Here is a 14,781-nt window from a genome sequence, read left to right on the forward strand (position 1 = left end):
GATAAACTTTGTGATCATTACCAAAGCTAAGATGAGTTTTCATTAGTGTAGTTAGACCACTGGGAACGGCTTTGATCACAGAAATAAACTCTCTGAAAGGTATTGGAAACTCTTTCAATGTTATAAATTGTTCATATGTGAGAATATTACCCTTGTTGTCAAACATCAAGAACAAAGTCAATATTCCTCTCATGCCAGCTGGGGTAGAACATTAACTTATTCCTTACAGTTATGTCTGAATTATTCCACAAAAGAGCTTTATGTGGGGGAAAATTGTGCAGGAAACATATTTTCCAGGCCATTAAAGCTTGTTGGTAAAACCTAGCCAATTTAGCAGGTAATCTTTCAGGAATATAATTACATTTCAGTAAAAATTGAAGACCTCCCAACTTATTAAACACATTATTTGGAATGAAATACCATATTGAATCAGTATTGATCAAACATCTTTTCAACCAGTTTATCTTGAAAGTGTTATTTATGTCAACAAAATCCAACACTTCTAGACCTCCTTCTGCTCTTTTGTTAGAAAGGACGGACTTTTTCAGTTTGTGAGACTTATTTTTCCAAATGAAGTCAAGAAAGGTCTTATTGATCTTTTTACAAGTAGCATGATTTACACATAACGATAATGAGGGGTACACAAAACGAGACAGTCCCTCTGCCTTGGACAGAAGTACTCTCCCAAGTATAGAAAGATATCTTTGTAGCCAATTATTGAATATATTTTTGGTTTTCTTAATTTTAGGAGAGAAATTCTAATGTTGTCTGACTAAGTGGTTTTTTGAAAGATGTATATCTAAATATTTAACACAGTCCTTTACAGGAAAATGTTCTATTTCTTTATCATCAGAGTTAAATAAACATAAGATTTCACATTTAGAAACATTCAGTTTTAATCCTGATGCAATAGAAAATGCAGTTATCGCATTAAGGGCATGGACGACCTGGTCTTTGTCTCTTAAGAAAAGAGTAGTATCATCAGCCAGTTGGGAAATTTTGATTTCTTAAAAATGGTTAAGCCATACAAATTTGCATTATTCAGAATATCTAGAGATAGAAGTTCCACAACCAAAATGAATAAAAAGGCGAAATTTGGCATCCCTGTTGTACACTTCTGTTGATACTGAATCTTTTGGAAGTATTAAGGTTTACTAAGACAGAACTATTTATATCTTTGTAAAACATGCTAATTACTTTGATAACATTTTCACCAAATCCAAAAAGTTTTAAGAGACCTGAAGAGAAATTCATGTTCAATTGTGTCAAAGGCTTTACAGAAGTCCAAAAATAAGACAACCACATCTGAGTCAATTGCATCTGAATAATCTATAAGGTTCAAGACTAAACGAATGTTTGAGCTTATGTGACGGCCCTTCATAAATCATGTTTGAGTGTCATTTATAATGGTATCTATTCCTTTCTTTAATCTTTTGGCACAAATCAGAGCAATAAATGTGTAATCAATATTTAATAAAGTAATTGGTCACCAATTGTCAATGAGAGAAGGGTCTTCATCGGTCTTCGGAATCAATGAAATAAGGCCCTGTTTCATAGTGGAGACAATTTTCCCACTTTTAATGCAATCTTGAAACATATAAAAAATCGGGTCTTCTAGTAACTTAAAAAAATATATTTGACCTTTATTTAACCAGGTAGGCTAGTTGAGAACAAGTTCTCATTTGCAACTGCGACCTGCCCAAGATAAAGCAAAGCAGTTCGACACATACAACAATACAGAGTTACACATGGAATAAACAAACATACAATCAATAATACAGTAGAAAAATCTATATAGAGCATGTGCAAATGAGGTAGGATAAGATGCAAGAACTCCCAAAACTGTCTATAGAATTCAGAGCCTCTCTAATTTCTTCAATTGACACAGGTGAATCACAAACTGATTGGAAATCATCCTCAATTACAGTGACATAATTCTGAATGTGGCAAATGTAGCTTTCACAACCATCTTCCTGAAATTGAAAGCTGTAAAGGTTTTCATAAAAGAATTTGACAAATTATGATATTTTAACGGGATCTTTGCATAAAACATCGTTAATTTTGAGTGCAGTTATAGATTTTCTTTTGTAGTTTCTCTTTTCAAGTGCAAAAAGTAACTAGTGTTTCTTTCCCCCTCTTCAGTCCATTTAGCTCTTGACCTTACAAAGGCGCCCTTTGCCAGATCCGTGTAAAGCTGATCTAATTCTAGTTGTAAAGACTTGAATACAGACTCCTCTTCTTCAGATAGATTATCTTTATTTAGAAAACTGTCAAGCTTGCTCATCATCTCCTTTTCTCTAAGGTTCTTTAATTGCATCAGCTCTTTGGCGCTTTTAATGGCTACCATTCTGACTTTATATATGAAAAATTCCCATCTACTTCCATGACCCAAGTCTTTTCTTGCAAAAATATCTTTAGCTAACGATTTTATGTTTTTAATGAGAGTAGTATCTTTAAGAAGTGTGTTGTTTAATTTCCAATATCCTCGAGTACCTTTTGATTTTTTAGTATCTTGTAAATTCTAGGAAATCAAGTGATGATCAGAAAAGGGAGCCAACTGATGAGCTACATCTATAACAAATTGTAACAAAAAAGGGGAAATTAGGAATAAATCTATTCTAGATTTACGTGACATAGTTTTGTTGGTCCAGGTATAACCCTTTGCATCCGGATTGAAATAACGCCAGGCATCCTCAACACAGAGATCCTTGCATGTAGTGATACTAATGCTATTTTGAGGGCTTTGACTCGTTCTAGGAGGAAAACGATCAGCAGATGCATCAGGTGTTTCATTAAAAATCACCTGAAATAATTAGAAACGCCTCTTGAGTATTTGTTGCTTAAATCCTGTACTTTCCTGGTAAAATGGGTCTTATTAGGAGCATGTGAGTTATGTCCGTATACATTACAAATGATGAAAATAGCATTGTCAAGTTTAACAGTTACTATGACCCATCTCCCGTTTTGTGAAGATGTGGATTCTAGAACGTCACCTTTAAACTTGTGAATAAGTAACAAAACACCAGCAGAATGATTTGATCCATGACTGAAATAGGCCATATCTTCCCATATAATGTCTGTGTTTCGTGTAGACTTACCCTAGTGTGACGTTTTGATAAACGCGCAAATCTATCTCGGACAAGTTAATTTGTGTGAACATATTTGCCTATAAATAACGTTAGTCTTTAGTGAGTTAGCCAGCTCCTTTTTCACGTGGTGACATGCTAGCTAGCTTTAGTCCACCAGGGAAGCTATATTTTGCTAGCTAGATAACTCACCGTTTGTGTAGTCAGACTTGCTAGCTAACATTAGGCCAGCACCATGGCAAGGATAGTTGGTTAGCTAGCATGTCACCACTTAGAAAAGTCTGACTACACAAACAGTGAGGTAATGTTAACTGCCTGGCTAAATATCGCCTTGTAGTTAGGAACCTTGGTTGGCTAGTTAGCTACATTAGCTAAAGTTGGCTAGCTAGCTTACAAAACTACTTCATGTTTTCCCCTTACAGAACAGAAACGGTTGTACATGACTAATCAAATGGCCTGTGAAGTCAGTTAGAAATGTCAGCAGGGATGGAAATTAAGCACTTTTCAGACTGCTAGTAGACAATGTGCCAAACTAGCCTGACACAGCAGTGACATTTTGCCTTTACAAACCACAGATTAGGACCTGAATGTAGAAATCGTGGTCTGCTGGCCAGTGCCCAAAATCCTTATTACATCCCTGCGTGACGATCCCCCATCACTGTTGATCCTCCTCAATGACCATACGGCTGAGGGTTTTAATTTTCGACTTGAGAATTAGAATCAGAAGTACAGTCATATAGCTCATCACAATACTTTGCCTCTTCAGACAAATAGTACCCTAGACTGTCCTGATCTAGTTGATCATTCCAGATAATTCCTCCATCCCAGTAGAAATGTCCCATCCACATAGTAGGATTTTAGATCTGCAGACAGACAAAACCCCAGTCTATTTTACCCTTATTATAGTCAAGTCTGTGGGTTATGGTATTTTAATATAGATGTTACCATTTAGGTAATTATATATTTTTTGTCTTTCAGATGGGAAGACCGGAAACCCAGTGACAACACTCGGGTCTGGCCCTGTATTTACTAGAAAACGTAGCTTATCCACCATGGCACCATGGAAGAGGAAGATCCAGACTGTCGATTGGGAAAACAAGAACAGACAATGAAAGTTGAGTGTTGAGGGACCACTTGTCACATTGTCCAAGATGGGTTTGTGTTATGATAAGGCATTTTCTGTCCAGATTGATACAGCATTGAAAAAGACCCACCACTGACTAAATGTCTCTTTGTTTTTCAGTCTAGCAGGAGTGCATCCCTCAGGCCATCTGGTGCATGGACATTTTGTGCCAGTGTGATCTGAGCACACACGTCCAGTTGTAGAGACTAGCAGATCAGCCTGGGGATGGGCAGGTCAGTAACTCATCAAATATGATACAATATTGTGTAAAACATTGAATTTGTAGATGCATCGACATTTTGACTTTGTCCTTTTCCCCTGTTTTAGACATGAGGCGTGACATGCAGAACATCAGGCTCACCCCATGAGAAGCTGTGCGTGATCAATTCCACCCTCAGCAAGGAGATCTGAGGGTACTCTCACTCTGGGGGTAAGACAACATTTAAGCATCACAGATATACATTTCCACTGTGCCCATGATAAAATGCAATGTGAATCGTGTTGTACTACTGAATGAAACTGAGGCGATGCACTCAAACCAGATTTTGTGATTGAACTTACGTTAACTACATTTCTTTAGTTGGCTGCTTTGAGTAACACTTGTATGTAATATAACCTATTCCAGGAGCCTATTGTTTGAATGATCTTCATTCATTATTGACTTGTTTTTCAACAATGTCAGGTACAGACAGGGGTGACTGGGTCCTTAAGCAAGTAAGACACGGGGTAAGAAATAATTTGAACATCACAGATATAAATGTCCACTGTGCCCATGATCAAGTTAACTACATTACTTTAGTTGGCTGCTTTGAGCAAAACGTGTATGTAATATAACCTATTCTGTGAGCCTAGTGTGTTAATGAACTATGTGGAATATTTTTGGACCATTAAAACAGGTACTGACAGGAGGAGAAATAGGAGTCTGTCAGAGGTTGTCACGCTGGATGGGGATGAGAAGAAGACACAAATAGGTGTTGTCAGCCATAAAACTTTAAAGAAGAAGAAGCCTATGAGCAGAGAACACTAGACAAAAATTTGTCTTGAAGTAGAATTACAGAAATACTGTATCATTGTGGTGTTAAATAAACTTGAAGCTGCTTCATTGGGTATGTTGTCTATATGGATAAAACATATGTTTGAGTTGATAAATACACAGGGATATAAATTAATTTAGCAAAAAGACATGCAAGACTACTGTAACGGCAATCCTTTCAAACATGTTTTTATTATGGTAGGCTAAATAATTAATATTAGTGACTATCACCAACACTCACTCAGAATCACAGTGTTTTGTCATGCAGGACTGTTCACAGCACAAGGCCCAAATAAGTAATTGTTGTGATTATTTAGGCTGTTCATGTCTCATACTAAACACTATTGAGGCCATTGTAAAAATCCGTGGGGCTTGCCTTCACTGATATTCAGCATCAAACAGTCACTGGAATGAAGCAAATAATAATCTCCTAGTTGACTTAAACAGGCCATGTTAGCATTAATTCCTTAAACAGCTTATGTAACTTTAACATCAAACAGATTCTCCTCAAGAAAAATGCCTCATTTGATTTGACAGCTCACAAACTAATCAGTCATTTAATGTAAAATAATGATGATGAAAATAGAAACAATTTTTTACTATAATTAGCCACAACTGAAGTTCCCTTTGGGGGAAAAAAAATACAATTATTCTATTAAATAAGAAAATAAGGGTACACACAGCCTTGGATTTGCCTTGACAATAAATTGCAAGTTGATTACATGTCAGACAGATTAGGTCAAAGGCACACAAATATCAAGTCAAAGTTTATTGGTCACGTACACACATTTACAGATATTATCGCAGGTACAGCGAAATGTTTCTAGCTCTAACAGTGCAGTAATACCCACATCAATACCATTTTTTAAACCCAATACACACATAATCACGAAAAATAATATAGAAATTAAGAAATATCAGAATGAGCAATGTCAGACACTGGAATATACTGCATGCAGTATATATATATATATATATACACACACACACACACTACATGACCAATAGTATGTGGACACCTGCTCGTCGAACATCTCATTCCAAAATCAAGGGCATTAATATGTAGTTGGTCCCCCCATTGCTGCTTTAACAGCCTCCACTCTTCTGGGAAGGCTTTCCACTAGATGTTGGAATATTGCTGCGTTCCAATTCATCCCAAAGGTGTTCGATGGGGTTGAGGTCAGGGCTCTGTACAGGCCAGTGAAGTTCTTCCACACCGATCTCGACAAACCATTTCTGTATGGACCTCGCTTTGTGCACGGAGGGGATTGTCATCCTGAAACAGGAAAGGGCCTTCTACAAACTGTTGCCACAAAGTTGGAAGCACAGAATTGTCTAGAATGTCATTGTCTGCTGTAGCGTTAAGATTTCCCTTCACTGGAACTAAAGGGCCTAGCCCCAACCATGAAAAACAGCCCCAGACCATTATTCCTCCTCCACCAAACTTTACAGCTGGCACTATGACTTGGCAGGTACCGTTCTCCTGGCATCCGCCAAACCCAAATTCGTCTGTCGGACTGCCAGATGGTGAAGCGTGATTCATCACTCCAGAGAACGCGTTTCCACTGCTACAAAGTCCAATGGCAAGCTTTACACCACTCCAGCTGATGCTTGGCATTGCGCATCGTGATTTTAGGCTTGTGTGCGGCTGCTTGGCCATGGAAACCCATTTCATGAAGCTCCCGACAAACAGTTATTGTGCTGACGTTGCTTCCAGAGGCAGTTTGGAACTTCAGTAATTGAGTGTTGCAACCGAGGACAGACGATTTTCAGCACTCGGTCCCATTCTGTGAGCTTGTGTGGCCTACCACTTTGCGGCTGAGCCCTTGTTGCTCCTAGATGTTTCCACTTCACAATAGCAGCACTTAGTGTTGACCGGGGCAGCTCTAGCAGGGCATACACTTGACGAACTGACTTGTTAGAAAGGTGGCATCCTTTGACGGTGCCACGTTGAAAGTAACTGAGCACTTCAGTTCTAGTCTACTGCCAATGTTTGTTTATGGAGAATGCATGGCTGTGTGCTCAATTTTATACACCTGTCAGTAACAAGTGTGGCTGAAATAGCCAAATCCACACATTTGAAAGGTGTCCACATACGTGTGTGTGTGTATATATATGTATATATGAGTGGTCATTTCATCTTTATTGAAAATAGTTATTCTAGTCATAAAAAGCTAACTGTTACATACAGTACAAACACATTTAGTTGACCATGTAGATACTAGTTTTTCAAAATACCATTAGATAAAGAATACTTGCTGTCAGATAAAGGTTATATGTTTACATACAATGTTATTATTAGGACCTCTGCTCATTCAAATGTTTAGAACATTCATAAAATAGAACTCTTGGATGGAGCAATGTGGCACAGTCAGTCTCAAAGAAAAACAAAACAAATGACAAATGATGCATAGGGGGCACCGTGTGAAAAATAAACCGAAACGTTCTTTAAAAAAACTGTGAGTATATTTTTCATCAAGGAACAAGAGGCACATGTTCGTGTTCATTTGAGTTGACAGATCTTGACCGAGGTTCCAACTCCAAAGCCGGGATAGAGGGGCTCCACAAACATGGTTTCGAACCTGTGCAGGAGAGTCATGTGGTTGCCTATACTGAAGAAGGCCAGGACCCCTGCCGAGTGGTCTAGGTAGACTCCTATCCTCGGTGAATGGGGCGCATTGATGGATTTATCTGCCCTGTTGTGCCAGGCTGAGTACCCTGTATCAGAACACAGCAGGCTCCAGGACTTATCATTATAGCCCAGCAGACACAGTGATCCTTTCCCCTTGCGGCTGATTCCCTTATAGGCCACCCCCATGGAGAACTCCCCGCTCCACTCGATCTCCCAGTAGAAGCGGCCACCAGACAGGGCCTCGCGGCACAGCACTTGCGCGAAGCTGTCAAACCTTTCCGGGGTGTCAGAGTAGGGCTGGAGGTCCCTGGTTCGGATCACCTTTCTGCTGCTGTCCGACAGGTGTAGCTCCTTGTAGGCTGTGCTGGGGTCCAGTCTCAGCTGGCAGAAGTCTGGGGGAGGGATGGAAGTGAAATGGGTTGTTCTGTGATACAGGTTTATGAGTCAACAGGTTTATGAAGAGATAATAAGCCTGGTCTCAGATCGGGTTTGTACTATCTTGCCAACTCCTATGGTCATTGTTTGGCACGACAATGACTATAGGAGTTGGTAAGAAAGCACAAACAGATCTGGAACCAGGTTTGAGAGTAGTTGCTAATTGAACAGATATGTACTTACATTTCAGAAACTCTGATCTGGTCTTGGGCTCTGGTGGAGGAGGGCTGTCCACTGTCATGACTTCTATGACTAGAATGTGAAAATAGAAGACAATGTCTCGACGTCTATTCAAAACCACATCACTGAATTTATTCATAGGCCTTCACCTCCCAAACCATTACATTTTTTAGTTTGCTAGTGTGTTATCTAACTTTACACAATGAACAAACATCATGTATACAGTACACTGATCACAAGACTCACCTCTGCTGCTTTTCTCTCTCTTTTCTGTCGTATAAACAGGGACTTCGTTCACTGTGAGAGGCAATATAAAAGGTAGTCAGCAAAACATTGAGTGTCTTGGCTACTGTTAACAGAATTTCGGATGTATTGTTTTTAGATATAAAACACATGGTGGTCAGTTAGACACTGGTTGTATATGTTCTAGTCTCACAGGTCATACAATTGCTTCTGAAATATGACACGTGAAAGACTGGAAACGGAGGCTATGCATGTTGTTTTGACCTGACTTGGAGATCTTCACAAGTTCCTCTCTACCCAGCTCTTCCAGACGATCCTTGATCTCTGCCACGGCTTTCCTGGCTGCGCTGAACGAGAAGTCTGGGTTCACCGACACTCTGGGGATAAAGCCATCATCCGTGGGAGTACACAGATAGTTGAAGTTCTGTATAAAAATAATCATGAGTGTCATCAAATAAGCATGTTCAAGGACCAACAATGAACGAGCAGCAGAGGAGCATATTGTAGAGATCCATGACTTTGATTGCTGCTTAATATCATAGTCCTTTTTAAAGGATGGACCAAACATAAATTGAAATATTGAACCTTTTACAGATCCAATTTTCTTGCACTTTACAATTTAGTGGACATCCACTGACCACTATAAGTGAATGTACTACAGAATATTCAGAGCATACAGTATGTAATTGTATGTAGTCCTCCGTCTCACCTGTAGGAAGTGGATGTGGTCCTCAGTGCTGTACAACTGTTTGAGTCCCGTCTCCTTCTTCTTCAGCTCCTCTATCTCCTGCTCCAGCCTCTCCACCAGCCCCTCAGCCTGGTTGAAAGCAGCCTTCTCGTTGATGCCAATCATCTTTGTCACCTCTGACCTCATTCTCTCGATGGAGCGGATCATATCCTCAAACATCTTCTCACTCTCCGCCATGGCCCTCCGGGCTGAGCTCTGGACAACACAGTTAATGATTCATTTATCTCCGGTCAAGAGGCCTACACACATAAGCTAGATGTACATTTCTAGACGAGACACAGTCATCATTGATACATTGTGAGTTACAGGCTGCCATGCAGAAGGTCATCACACATTTAAGTTGATCTACATTTCTCTGCTTTAATTGGAAATCAGGAATGTAAGTTTAACAAGAAAATGATATCTAATGTTTTTTTAAACATTGAACATGACATAGCAGTTATGAGTTAGTGTATGAAATAGAAGTGTTTCATCAGACAATGTTTTCAAGACATTTTCTCCGTACCTTTAGTGAGTCCACTGCTGTTCTCAGTTCCTCCAGCTCCTTCACCCTGTCCTGACATTTCTGTCTGATCTCAGCTTGAGCAACTCCCAGGAGTTTCTGTTGAGGCGACACCACAGAATCATCAACACAATAGCCTCTTACAAGTGAGTCACAGGCGGCACCTTAATTGGGGAGGACGGGCTCATAGTAATGGCTGGAACGGAATCAATGGAATGATAGACAACATCGGACACGTTTTTCATGCGTTTGTTACCATTCCATTTACTCCATTCCAGGCATCATTATGAGCCATCCTCCATTCAGCAGCCTCCTGTGAGGGAATATTTAAGGGCCTTGCATGTCATTCAGTTCACGATTAGTATCATTAGATTTGTTATGCCTTCCAACTTGGGCTTGATTATGTAATGTCACTGAATGGTTTATTTGTGGTTAACAGTGACAGTGTACAGCGTTATCTTGAGGGGCATTGCATGGGTTTATGTTATACTCTGCAATTAAGATCGAATGTTTATTTCTCATACTGTTATTAGTTAATAGGTTGTTTGTGTCTCTTTATGAAGTTAAAAAACGTATCTTATGTGACAAAGATGCGATTATACTATGAGAGTAATAGTGCCTTTTTCCCAGAACCTGCTTAGCTCTAAAGATCTACTTAGAATGGGCGGCTTTATCTCCGAAGGAGGGGGAAAAAAGAGCCTCATGGAATCCTGACCATGCCAGGAATGTGAAACTACTGCTGTATGCCTGAGCCTGACTTCTAAAAAAAATATGTTTTAAGGTGCACACATACAGTATAGAGAGGAGAGGGAGAGCTAATTCAGCCTTTACTCAAAACCTACCAGCCCATTCTTCAAGATAAGCTCAAGGAATGTGGGGAATCTGGGGAGAGGGGATTGGGGGACGAGAGGGAGGGGAGTGTGAAAGAGAAGGAGTGAAGCCATGGGAGAGGAGAGTCAGGTTGTAAATCTGAGGATGAGAGGAACCAGTCTCCCCATTTAGCAAACAGAAAGGCTGAATTATGGCCTTTGTAAAAAGCTTTTCTTCACAGTATTACGATGATGTCATTATAAATGTCCTTGATATACATTCATGTCATAGATATTGGTGATAATAATGTAAAAGTAACATACTGTATATTCATTTGATGTGGCCCAACTGTGGCTGTTTTAAAAACTGTATCATTTTGACTGCCAATTCGGGCAGTCCATTCGAATGGAGACTGATTTGGATGCAGTGGCTGGGCTGGTCATGGTCAGGTCAATGGTTTGTTGATCATAAATAGGACATGCGGTTAGACAAGGCCTCGATTCAGTCTCTGCATTCTGGTACAACTGCATTCCATTATCACCACCTCCACCATCCCCACTCCCACTACCAGGCCTAAACCCAGCGCCTTCCCACAGGTGGGTTTCAAAGTTCACTCCAGGAAACTGGAGTCTCTAGTTTCTGTAATAATATAGCCCCGAATACACCAGGCTAGAAACCCTGGGTCTGCCTTTGGTGTATTTGGGTCTTCCTGGGACTTGAGACCCCCTGTTTGTAAGCCGGGAACATGGCTATCGGATCGGGAACACTGTCATCAAGCACAGCAGGAACACCACAAACCTTTACCACATATCAAGAACACATTCCTCGATCAAACTCGCAGCTAATCAGAGAGTTGTACTTGTTTTGGATGTGTTAGTGTGCTTGCCTGACCTGCAGGAGTGGGTGGTGACGCTGTTTGGTTGGTGAGCTAGCTGGGTCAAAGTACGAACGTTGCAGAGGTGGTGGCAGTGAGGGTGGGGGTTGGGAATACTGCACGTCTGCCTAACCCCACATTCCTGTATCATCAACACGCACCACCACAATCCACTGGCCACTCACTCACATCCCTGTCCCGTATTTACCCTCTGACTAACTACCTAGATCTGTTCGCTCACTGAGAGAAATGTGATTCTTAAGGAGGGACGGAGGTGTTGCTGAATAAATCATTAGTCAGTTAACCTTTGAGTTAGTTCTAGAACACTCCCCTTAAAGTGACTGTGCCTTGTACCTTCAGGGTGTACTGATTTCTGCCATATGACCGACTGAACAAGTTATTTACATTGTATGTCAAGTATCCAGATATCCTCACATCACACTTTTTGATTTCAGTTTAAATTATTCATATTTTGATTTCGAAATACAAATCATTCTGTGAAAAATTGTAAACCTACAAGTCAAGGTCTGGGCTACTCCCATAAAACTCACAGTTAAGCCTGACACTCGGATAGAGAGAAACATGTCTCCTCTCCTTACCTGTTTCTCACTCCTCTCTGCCTCGGCTGAGACGATGTCATGTCCCTTGTGTTCGCTGACAGTACAGATGGCACAGATACACATCTGGTCGGTCCGGCAAAACAGCTCCAGGGACTTCTGGTGCTGGGGGCAGATCTTTCTGTCCAGGTTCCCCAGCTCGTCCACCAGCTTGTGCCTTTTGAATGTGGCTGACTCATAGTGGGGCTTCAGGTGCTTCTCACAGTATGAGGCCAGGCAGTTCAGGCAGGACTTAACAGCCTTGAGCTTCTTACCAGAGCAGTAGTCACAGGGCACGTCGGCAGGCCCAGCAAAGGTGTTCCCTGGAGGCGTGAGGTTCAGGTTGAGGTTGGCACCAGTCTTCTTGATCTTCTCTGCCACCTTGGTGAGCATAGTGTTGGGCCTGAGCACAGGCCTCTGGGTGAAGGTGATCTTACACTGGGGGCAGATGTAGATCCCTGTGTAGTCTGCCTCGTTCCAGTAGCCGCTGATGCAGTCCATGCAGAAACTGTGTCCGCAGGGGATAGCCACGGGGTCCCTCAGCAGCCCCACACACAGTGGGCAGCTGAAGTAATCCGAAGACGTGGGATCAGCCATCGTCGCTACTCACTACACTACACAGACACTCCTCAGAACTGTAGGGAGAGAGAAAGGCAGACAGACAGACGGAGGAATACACAGAGGGATCTAACCGGTGCACTAGGGAGTCCGCCGTCCACAAGAGTGTGGCAGAGCCTGCCAGAGACGGGACCTACTTCTGAATTCCAGAGGTTATTGATTGAAAGCAGGCTCTACCCCTGTGCTGCCTGAGAGAGAGTATGTAGAGCTCAGCCCAGTTCAGATAAACAGGTTGAGCAAAGGCTGTAGGAGACTTAAAGGGAGGGGGAGAGAGCGAGGGGGCGGGCTGAAAGGAGATTAAAAAAAATAGGGGATAGGCTGAGGCAGGGAGAATGAATGAATTGTATCACACAGGGAGGCATTAACTGCTGCTAAATATGCCTGCATTTTTGGGGGGTTTCAGTGTTGTTTGATTAAAAATGTTTTAACTGTATTTGACTTGATAGTGTACAAACTACACCGCAGGATGGATCAGTTAATCATTGTATTTTATTAGCTCAGAAGTTTTGTGTGCTGATCAGAGACTACGATACGGCATTGTTTTCCCATTTTCACCCTCAAACTCAACTGGAACAGTGAACAGATGTCATAGGCCCTACATTAGATGCAGTTGAATAGACACAAATGCACATTTTGTGGAAGATCAGGTTTTGAAGGGGCTGGAGTCCACCCACTGAACAAATAAACCTGCTACCACCACAAACAGGATATGATAGGATACATTTCGAATTTCAGAGGGAATCTTTTTCTATCTTTTGTTACCCAAAACAAACAGCGGTACCTGTCACTGTTTGAACTGCCTGCCACAGGTGTTTTGACAAAGAGCAGTTCGAGTTCAGGACAGAAGTTATCGTATATATTTCAACTGCAGCCTGTTGAACGGGTCTAACTGCCTTTACAGATGCATCCCAGGAGGTTTGTGGCACCTTAATTGGGGAGGAAGGGCTCGTGGTAATAGCTGGAGCAGAATGAGTATAATGGTTTCAAATACGGCAAGCACATGGTTCCAATGTGTTGGATGCCATTCCATTCGCTCCGTTCCAGCTATTATTCGCTCCGTTCCAGCTATCCCCTCAGCAGCCTCCACCAGTGGTGCATGGCGTAGTAAAAGTAGATATGGTGTGTGTCAAACAGAGAGAGAGAGAAAATGCTCATTAGAGGCAGCCGAAAGGGAACATTGCAATCACAGAAACATGTTTGACAAAACATTCCTATCTCTTTCAGGTGTATCTGTCTGATGTCGATCTGAATGCTTCACATATTTTTTAAGATATTGTGCCATGTAAAAATGCACATCTAGCCCACGACTTAAGTCCCCTTGTTACTTTAGTATTTGGTATGTACAGTATAAACATATCCTGTGTCTTTATTAGCGAAACCAGCAGAGTCCATCTTTCAAGAAACACACCTTGGTTTCTATATTGCCAAGTGTCATCCTATCCTCTTTCTCCCATGACAGGCTTATTGAGTAATATTACAAAGGCTTTAAAGAGTAAGCCTGCAGTTGCTACATACATTTTTGGAATTACAAATGAATTATATGTACCCATTGATACTTGAAGAATATAACTTATAAATACCTCATGAGCTTATTTCAACTGTCATACCCAATCAGAACCCCAAATATAAGCTTGTTGTACTACAATGTCTGTAAACAAAGTAAATGTAAACTAACACTATATAGCCTCAAAACACGGCAAAACTATTTTTGATATCATGGATGGTCAGTCCTTGCATCCATAGCTCTGTTTATTCATTTGTCTATGACCTGACGAAGATCAAACTCGGATCAAAACGTTGTCTCTTTTTTGTGTGTGTCTGATTTAAATCACCATAGGAGCATACCAGAGTTTCTGACATTTCTGTGATACATTTCTCCAGGCCCATCCCTCAGCTTTTTA

At 41.1% G+C, this 14,781-nt stretch overlaps 1 protein-coding gene and 1 long non-coding RNA gene across 2 annotated transcripts; one reads left to right on the forward strand and one right to left on the reverse strand.

Moving 5' to 3' along the window:
* The first annotated feature begins 2,761 nt into the window (after window positions 1-2,761).
* On the forward strand, window positions 2,762-5,315 carry LOC139536772 (uncharacterized). The gene is made up of 6 exons (XR_011667390.1): window positions 2,762-2,885; window positions 4,065-4,200; window positions 4,330-4,442; window positions 4,537-4,639; window positions 4,892-4,935; window positions 5,106-5,315. It is a non-coding gene; the product is annotated as an uncharacterized lncRNA (long non-coding RNA).
* A 2,051-nt stretch (window positions 5,316-7,366) lies between these two features.
* On the reverse strand, window positions 7,367-13,096 carry ftr82 (finTRIM family, member 82). Its single transcript, XM_071337381.1, has 7 exons — window positions 12,266-13,096; window positions 9,986-10,081; window positions 9,442-9,675; window positions 8,997-9,156; window positions 8,736-8,786; window positions 8,493-8,561; window positions 7,367-8,266 (listed from the first exon to the last, which is right to left on the reverse strand). Exons 1-7 carry the CDS (start codon window positions 12,857-12,859, stop codon window positions 7,746-7,748), a joined length of 1,725 nt encoding a protein of 574 aa, XP_071193482.1. The 5' UTR covers window positions 12,860-13,096; the 3' UTR covers window positions 7,367-7,745.
* Between the last annotated feature and the right edge of the window lie 1,685 nt (window positions 13,097-14,781).

This window comes from Salvelinus alpinus, chromosome 13, assembly GCF_045679555.1.
Source record: "Salvelinus alpinus chromosome 13, SLU_Salpinus.1, whole genome shotgun sequence".
In the NCBI taxonomy this organism is placed as follows: domain Eukaryota; kingdom Metazoa; phylum Chordata; class Actinopteri; order Salmoniformes; family Salmonidae; genus Salvelinus; species Salvelinus alpinus.